This window comes from Sinocyclocheilus rhinocerous, unplaced genomic scaffold (assembly GCF_001515625.1).
Source record: "Sinocyclocheilus rhinocerous isolate Xijiao unplaced genomic scaffold, SAMN03320098_v1.1 scaffold273, whole genome shotgun sequence".
Classification (NCBI taxonomy): domain Eukaryota; kingdom Metazoa; phylum Chordata; class Actinopteri; order Cypriniformes; family Cyprinidae; genus Sinocyclocheilus; species Sinocyclocheilus rhinocerous.
Genome location: NW_015656360.1, coordinates 480,120 through 488,762, shown reverse-complemented (window position 1 = coordinate 488,762; position 8,643 = coordinate 480,120). Strand labels below are relative to the sequence as shown.

At 39.1% G+C, this 8,643-nt stretch overlaps 1 protein-coding gene across 1 annotated transcript in view; it reads left to right on the top strand.

Moving 5' to 3' along the window:
* LOC107720075 (casein kinase I-like) overlaps positions 1-8,643 on the top strand; it is a 35,232-nt gene that overhangs the window by 15,033 nt on the left and 11,556 nt on the right. Inside the window, exons 2-4 of the mRNA XM_016527680.1 lie at positions 3,762-3,990; positions 7,917-8,022; positions 8,367-8,595. Coding sequence (XP_016383166.1) covers positions 3,762-3,990; positions 7,917-8,022; positions 8,367-8,595 — 564 coding nt within the window. The remainder of the gene's footprint in view (positions 1-3,761; positions 3,991-7,916; positions 8,023-8,366; positions 8,596-8,643) is intronic.

The window sequence follows — 8,643 nt, the reverse complement described above, 5'->3', positions numbered from 1 at the left end:
ACATGGTTTTGTTTACGCGGCGCGATGCAACGCAACGCGTAAAACAACAGTATAAGTCATTATAATCAGTAATTATGTCCCCATTGGATGCAACAAATGCCTCGTTTGTAATGGGTTTTCATGTTTTTGTGTCGTTGCTCCGGCCGGGACACGGCATCAACACAGTATGGTGAGGGGCGTAACATTTCCTTCACACACTTGAGGTATTCGGCCAATCATAACGCATTGGATAGCTGGCCAATCAGAGCACACCTCGCTTTTTCAGACCGATGAGTTTTGTAAAAATCGACGCGTTTCAGAAGGCGGGGCATAGAGGAGAAACAATAATGTACAGTATGTGGAAAATAATGTTTTTTTTTTACTTTAAACCGCATAAACACATTTCATTACACCAAATACACAAAATAATGTTCTTTTTAGCAGCATCATATGACCCCTTTAAATGTTCAGTTATTTTTGTTATAAGAAAAATGTTATTAAACCTGTTATACTGTATTATGACAGCACTTTTTTTTTAAAACTAAATGTCAACATCGTGATAATACCGTATACCGTGATAAAAGCATAATCAATTAATCGCAACATGAAAATTTGATACCGGCATATCCCTATGTGCAGTATTTGCACTACTTGCACTGTGTTTTTGCACTTGAAAAGTTGTAATTTCTGCCTGTACTCTTGTTTCTTGTATCATGTGATATGCTTGCTGTAAAGTAATTTCTTGGTACCAAAATGTATTAACGGTTAGCTGCTGTGACATTGCAATTATTCCTACCATTCTGATAAATGTTATTCTGCTGCAATAAATGTATCTATTAGGTTGTATGATTTATGTGATCATTATATGTGTTATCTTATTAACTATATGATTCATGTCACATGTCACTGCAAGTCTTCTTGATGAGCGCTACATGTCATTGTCACTTTGTCTATTGTGGAGGAGCATTTAACAGCGAGACTGGGCATCAAACAAGTTGTAACTCTCCTCACCACACTTTTATTTAGCTGATGCCAGTTTGGGGGATGCCAGTCCCACATAATGGCTTTATGGCTATTGAATTATTTCTGCAATAGGTGATGTGGCCTTTTGTTTACAAGGTGGAGTATGAAGTTTCTGCGAAAATAATCAAACTACAAAAATAGTCAAACAACCTTTTCAAATGCCCTTTTGCACATCACTCCTCCCCCAACTCAAACATCACAAACACAGCTCTTATGGGTCTATAAAAGTGAAGGCATATCTCAACAAGTAAAAGTAGGCTTCTTTCAATAAAAAGTCCAACATATTAGGAATAATTTTTACTTGAAATTTAGCTTACCTGTCGAGAAGAAACTCTGCAAGGTTGTCGAACTGATTGAAACCAAGACATTCATCAAATTCCTGCATCTTGTAAAACACTGCCAGTGTTTACTCTTGTTTTACCCCGTTTTCTGGCTCTGTGTATGTTTTTGTGTTAGAGGTCTTCTTGGGTCCTAAAATCTGTACCCGACCCGAATTGACCCGAATCACTTCTTGCCCGAACCCGACGAGCATAAATTATTTTTTCAAAAAGAAAAACCCGACCCGAGACAGACCAGATGAAATTAGACCCGAGTCCGACCCGACCCGACTGCTTTTATTTTCGAACCCGACTGGACCCGAACATAAACGGCATTGACGTGTGCACAGCCTGCAGCCATGCAGCCAGTCAGGAAAATCCCGGCATCCTGCTGACTGATTTGGCCGCTTCTCCATTACTTTAATTTATTTAACATGTATTTAATTTGGTTATTACTTTATATTATTGCCTGCCTGATGGATACAAGTTATTTCTGAGTTCGGCTTTCAGTTGTGACCAGTGGATTTGAAAAATAAACGTGATAGTTTGATAAAAATTGAATCGATAGCTTTTCATAGCTAATCTAAAGCATAACTCATTATCATAACATAATTCATGGCTTCGCTAGTGTTGTCTGCAACCTAATCTCCGGCGAAAGGCTTCTGCACTCAAAAAAAGAGAAGCCCTGCATGAATACGCAGCGTAATGAAGCGAGTGAATTTTCCTGATGGATCTCATATCTATAAGATGGATTTCTGTTGGCGAGGTTACAAACGTATGCTCCTTTTATATGTGCGTTCCTCACTTAACGCGAACGTGCAAGTATACACATTCGGGATAGTTTAAAAGAATTCGGGTCTTATCGGGTCCATTTGAAAAAAAAGCACATTTATTTTAAATTACCCGAGACCCGAGGCCGCTAATACCAAACCCGACCCGTGTCCGAGGCACTCATAGAAATTTTGGACCCGAACCCGTCTCGGGTCTCGGGTCGGACCTCGGGTTTTCGGATCCAAGTGGACCCGTGAAGACCTCTATTTTGTATCTCTCACGTTAGGTGGCATTCTAAAAACACAATGCTCAAGTTAAAAAGTTCAACTTGTCTCATAACCTTGTGTTTTTTCCCATTCCACTGCCCGTCTTGTTTTTCACTGTGAATAGCTGCTTAGGACTAGCAATACGTTCTACATTACAATCCTTGATAGAGCACACACGAGCAGTTAATCGGTTGCTCCGTCATGCGGTTGGATAATTTTTTTTCTCTTAACAGTTATCGTTGGCATATTGTCAACATGTCTAATCGTAACTTTTGCTAATTTTTATTCAAAACCACTATTACTTGATAAAAAAAAAAAATAGTCTAGTCATATGCATTACATTCGAATGTGTGTAAATGTTGCTCTTCATTTTGAAATGTGCAGCTCATATTCAATTCAATTGCAGCCTGTGCAATTTGATAATTGCCCCATATTGTGATTTCAGTTGTATTTCAATTCGTTTTTCAAAGGCAGCTTCTGTCGAATTGCGATCTCGATTCCATTTCGATTTATCGTGCAGCCCTAGTTTTTCACCCGTTTTATTATACAACATAGTACAATTCAAATCAGTCAATTTACCCAGATGATATTTGTTGCTTTATTGTAGACCATCTGCATCTGTATTTCCTGTGGAAATGTTTTCAGATTGATTTCTGGTGTCAGTGGAAAAGGGGCATATGACAGTTTATTACAGAGCAAGAATGGTCCACAGTCTAGAGGCCGGAAGAGCAGTACTGGGTTCAGGTAGCACATCAGTTTCTGGCCTCTGATTAAGAGAGGGAGGAAAGTTCACTGTGTGTGTGTGTGTTTTTTTTTTTTTTCATCCTGCCTTTCATGTCACATCCCTCAGGCATAACATACGCATAGCCTAGTCCTTGGGAATGCCACAGTGTTGTTTCATTGGGTGTCTGTTACAGTAGATGACTGTGGATGATTTTCAGCATCCTTTGCTCAGGATGTGGAGTTGAGACAGATGGTGGGCCGGAAAGGAGGTGGTATAGCAGTACGCGTTGATAATTGTGCCCACTCCCTCATGCTGGAAAGCTGCGTGCGTGAGTCAACCTTAGATATGTAGAATTTTTTAATCATAGTGGGCCTGCATTTTCATTATTATTATTTTTTTGTCATATTTAATTGTGTCCCAATGACTCATAATACACTGGAAGCTAAAGCGTATTTAGACACTGCAAAGCCTCTCTAGTTGAGTGGATTTAATGTTCTCATGCTCATGTATGCGTATATTATACGTCACAGGTACATGAGCACATATTTCTTATTAAAGCTCCTTACTTTAAATATATCAGGTAATTTGGTTGTTGCTCCATCCACTATCAGTCTTTCGCTTTTCTCTTTGGCTATGTATTGTGTAACTGACTTCCATCTCCATTCTTTTCTGATTTTCCAGGCACAGACATCTCAGTGGGGGAAGAAGTAGCCATCAAGCTAGAATGTGTGAAAACGAAGCACCCACAGCTGCACATCGAGAGCAAGATCTACAAGATGATGCAAGGAGGCGGTACGTGTTTCCACACTCTGTCAGCAGCTCCTCGTGGTCTCCATCCGGCTTCTCCATTAACACAGACCTATGAGTCACACGTACACACCTCACACTGCTGCCACATACATAAGAGCCTGTATACTTGTTCTTTTGTGGAAAATAAAACTCTTCAAACTAAAATATTTAATATGAACTGTTAGGTGTTAAGTTGATATTTACTTTATTAGTTTTAGGTTTTTTAAATGTAAACAGAATTTTGCTTTGTATTGAAAGGCCGTTTGATAGAGTACCATTTTAATCATATTATGAGATGTTGGAAGCAGAGCTCAACATTAAGGAAAAATGAAAATACATTCTACCATTCAAAAGTTTGGGGTTGGTATTTTGTTAAATATTTTTGAAAGAAGCCTCTTATGCTCGCCTAGGCTGCATTTATTTGATCAAAAATACAGTTAAAACCGTAATATTGGGAAATTATTAGAATTTCAAGTAACTTTTCTATTTTTAAATTATATTTTAAAATGCAAGTTATTCCTCTGCTGGCAAAGCTGAATTTTCAGCAGCCATTACGCCATTCTAGAGTGTCACATAATCCTTCAGAAATCATTCTAATAATTCTAATAATTTCAACAAATTGGCCTTGAAAACAGTTGTGCTGCTTAATATTTTTGTGGAAACCATGATGTTTGTTTTTTTTGCCCAGAATTCTTTGATGAATAGAAAGTTGAACTGCATTTATTTGAGAAATTAATCTTTTGCTGAATAAAAGTATTAATTTATTTTATATAAAAAAAAAAAAAAATCTTACTGACCCCTAACTTTTGAATGTTCATATAGGAAAAAATTGATCATTTTGTGCTGGGGCCAGTGGAAATTTAAAACGCGAACTACTAGATATTCTTCCTGTTGATCCCTGGTTAGTAATATTAGCCTTTAAAAGCCTCTATGAATGATGACCATTTTATGTTGACTTAATGTAGTTCTTTTGTTGAGTTTTGTTGAGTAAGAGCGTTCTCTGAAGGTAAGGCGTAGTTCACAGGATCTCTATTTCTTAGATGGTGTTACAGAATACTGTAGCAACAGTGGGCGGCAAACCAATCGTGACCAGTTCCCCCTCGCATCATCAGTCAGTGAGTCAACACATCCTTCTCCAATGAGAGTGGCATTATCAGATCTCAAACTACTCACAGCGTTCTGTCAGCACCATGAATTGTCTTCTCATTGGCCTTGCATGGATGTAAAGGAAGTAGGCAATTTGTGTCTTCAGCATTGTTTTGCATCATATCGTCCTGTAATCAATCTACAAAATCACATTTTTGTTGAAATTTTGGTTCTGTTGTAATGTGTGGTGATGGTTTATGAATATACATGAGGTGCCTGAAGGATGCGTCCCCCTACCGGCCCCCGCTGGGTTTGGCCCCGATTGCTTTTATTCTAGATAGATGTATGATAGTCCTGTCGGGGGTATTTTATGTGGCCAGCAGCAAAAGTGTGTCATCTACGGCATTCGCTTTCAAACATGCTCTAGACTGTCCGCTTGCTCCCAGCATGACTGAGCATGCATGACGTTTGCTCTGCAGCGGCCAAACTTTGCGATGGTATCCGTGCCACGACAGACTGACATTCTGAGTGAGCCTCCCTCTCAGCGCTTGTGTTCTCTATGATCACATGGACCCCGGGCCAGATGGTGCATGCGGAGGGGAGGGGAGTGGGTTTGGGGGGAGGGGCCGGCCCTGTGCATTCCATTTCCTAACTGGGTCTCTTGCACCACTCGCAGCCTTATTTAGCACAGCATGAGCAAGCATACACACTGATGACGTTACATCGAGAAAGGTGTGGGTATATACATGAATTTTGTAGGTAGAAAGGAAACCTTTAATGTTATTTTTTATGTTATTATTTCTGCATATTTTAGCACCACAGTTACACTTTTTCAAGTCCATACATGGAGAAGCACAAGGCTTGGCATTTTTCTATTTTAATTCCTATTAATATAGACTGTGTCAGAGCTGTGCTGATGTGAGAATGGAGAGGCGTGCTGGATGGCTCAGGCCAGGAGATATATTTAACCTCCTGAGTTTGCACAGGAATAGCTGACCTGGAGGATGTTTTCTGGAAAGTGCTGAACAGCAAAAGCTCTGTGTTGTTGAAGGCAGTGGCCAGGCTCAGGGTGCACACGACCGTAGACATGACAGCAGCTGCCGAGAGATCTCTGATCTGCCAGAACGCTGCTGAACGCTCTGTCTTCCTCTCCTCGATAATCCTGAAAAAAATCTTAAAAAGACATTAGACTTGCCTAGGCTGTTTGTCTAGAAGAGTAGCATTAAAAAAAACCTGTCATTATACTGTAAAATATATGCCATTAAATTTACAGTGGGGAAAACAGGCAGCTGTGGTTGCCAGGAATTTACTTAAAAAAAATAATAATAATAATAATTGGGGATGGGCATTTTTCAAAAATATTGTATTTGAATATTTGGGCTCTTATAAAAAACGAATATTTGAATATTCTTGAATTTGTTATATCTCAAGGTTTTTACAGACGTTCCAGAGACACAAATATAATGGTGTGCTTAGCAACGGTTCTTGCAGCGCTTTGTTTTTTCTGTTCTTAAAGCACTCTCCCTCGAGGAAACTTAAAGGGATAGTTCACCCAAAAATTTTAATTAGATTTTTATCTGCTTACCCCCAGGGCATCCAATATGTAGGTAGACTTTGTTTCTTCAGTAGAACACATATGATGATTTTTAACTCCAACCGTTGCAGTCTATCAGTCGTATAATGCATGGCAATGGTAACAAAATCTATGAGAGTAAAAAATACGTGCACAGACAAATCCAAATTAAACCCTGCAGCTCGTGACGACACATTGATGTCCTAAGACACGAAACGATCGGTTTGTGCCAGAAACCGAACAGTATTTATATCATTTTTTACCTCTAATACACCACTATGTCCAACTGTCTTTGGGTGCGCGCCCGGCATCCGGTGCGTGAGGTGTGTACGCGCTCTGGCGGTGAAATAGAAAGCCACATGATTAGTTCATCGTAAGTGGCCTGTCTATAAAACATGGCCAGTATTTGTATTCAAACACACAAAGACCAAACACCAATCAGGGTAACACACCACACACTAAAAAAATGCAATCAACATTTAACAGAAGATGTAAACACCCTAATATTAAATTAAATTAAATTCCAGTTTAATTGTATAGCGCTTTTTACGATACAAAATGTTGCAAAGCAACTTTACAGAAAATTTAGTAGTAGCTTATCAGCGGTGACTGTCAGTTAATGTACATATGGCAGAAATGTACGGAAAAATCAATTAAATATTAAAAATTAATATACATTACTCAAAAATAAGGAGAACCAAAACTTTTTAAATAACTTCTGAGAATGTCCTTTTTTCACCATAAATTATACAGTATAGTGTTTACCTGCAGAAACCATAAAGTATTGATTAACAGGTTTTACTGTAGCTTTTTACATTATTATTTTGTAAAGTTACATTAAAAATGTGTATTTTTAACATCTCACTTTACATTTTTAACATGTATTTTTCCAGTTACTAACGTAAATTACCCAAATTGATAAGGGATCATTCCAACCTTATGCATTGATCATTTGAATTTGGTGTCATTTCTGAAAATTAGCTGGTAGCTATAATTGAATCACATGAGAGGCTTCTTTGCTTAACTGGAGGATTATGTGTATTCAACATCCATTGTATCAGTACAAATTCAAATTATATTGTAGTGTTGTGACAGCTGCCTTTTCTAGTTCACGTGTGGCTGAATGGTGAGAGTGGGCAGGAAAATGCCCTTGAAGTGATCTAATTGGGTATCAACTGTCTTTCCCTGACAGCCTATATCTTTTCGCGTATCATTTCAAGGTCATTCTATAGATGGTCTATGCTTTATGGCTGATGAGTTAGAGCCCTTTCAGAGGGTGACCAAACAGGGCTGCTGGTTTACTTAAGCTGAATCTCTCCTTAGGTTTTATTACATTGCTGTCCTACTGAAACAAACGGGCTTCCAACCCCCCACCTATTATGTTGTAGGTCACCTTCAGTTTCTGTCTGTCAGACCTTCAAAGTGGAGGATCTCTTCAACTTCTGTTCTCGCAAGTTCAGCCTAAAGACTGTTCTTCTGCTGGCTGACCAGATGGTAAGGCTTGTAGACATGATCTCTGTAACCTTTGTCCTCTCCACCCTACCCATCTCTTGTTATAGGACACCCAAAACGGGATAATGACTCCAGGAAGTGGTGTTCTGGTGACATGACAAGCTTTACTGTCATCTTTTCAGCTGTTTTACTTACCTTTTTCACTTTGTGTTTGAATGAGTATTAAGTGCCAAGATGCATTGTGAAAGGAGGCATAATGTGAAAGGACTGCTTGTTCAGCGGTTATCATGCCCTCATTGCTTTATTTGAATTGGTGTGTTAGGTTTGCATGGAGTCTCTCATTCAGTCATTCGACATGCTGAACCTGTCCTCTATTCTGTCCTCAGATCAGCCGTATTGAATACATACACTCCAAGAACTTCATCCACAGAGATGTCAAGCCCGACAACTTCCTTATGGGCCTGGGGAAGAAGGGCAACCTTGTTTACATCATTGACTTTGGCCTGGCCAAAAAGTACAGAGATGCTCGCACCCACCAGCACATCCCTTATCGCGAGAACAAAAACTTGACTGGCACTGCTCGCTACGCTTCCATCAACACCCACTTGGGAATAGGTACCCTGACTTATAATAATAATAATAATAATAATAATAATAATAATA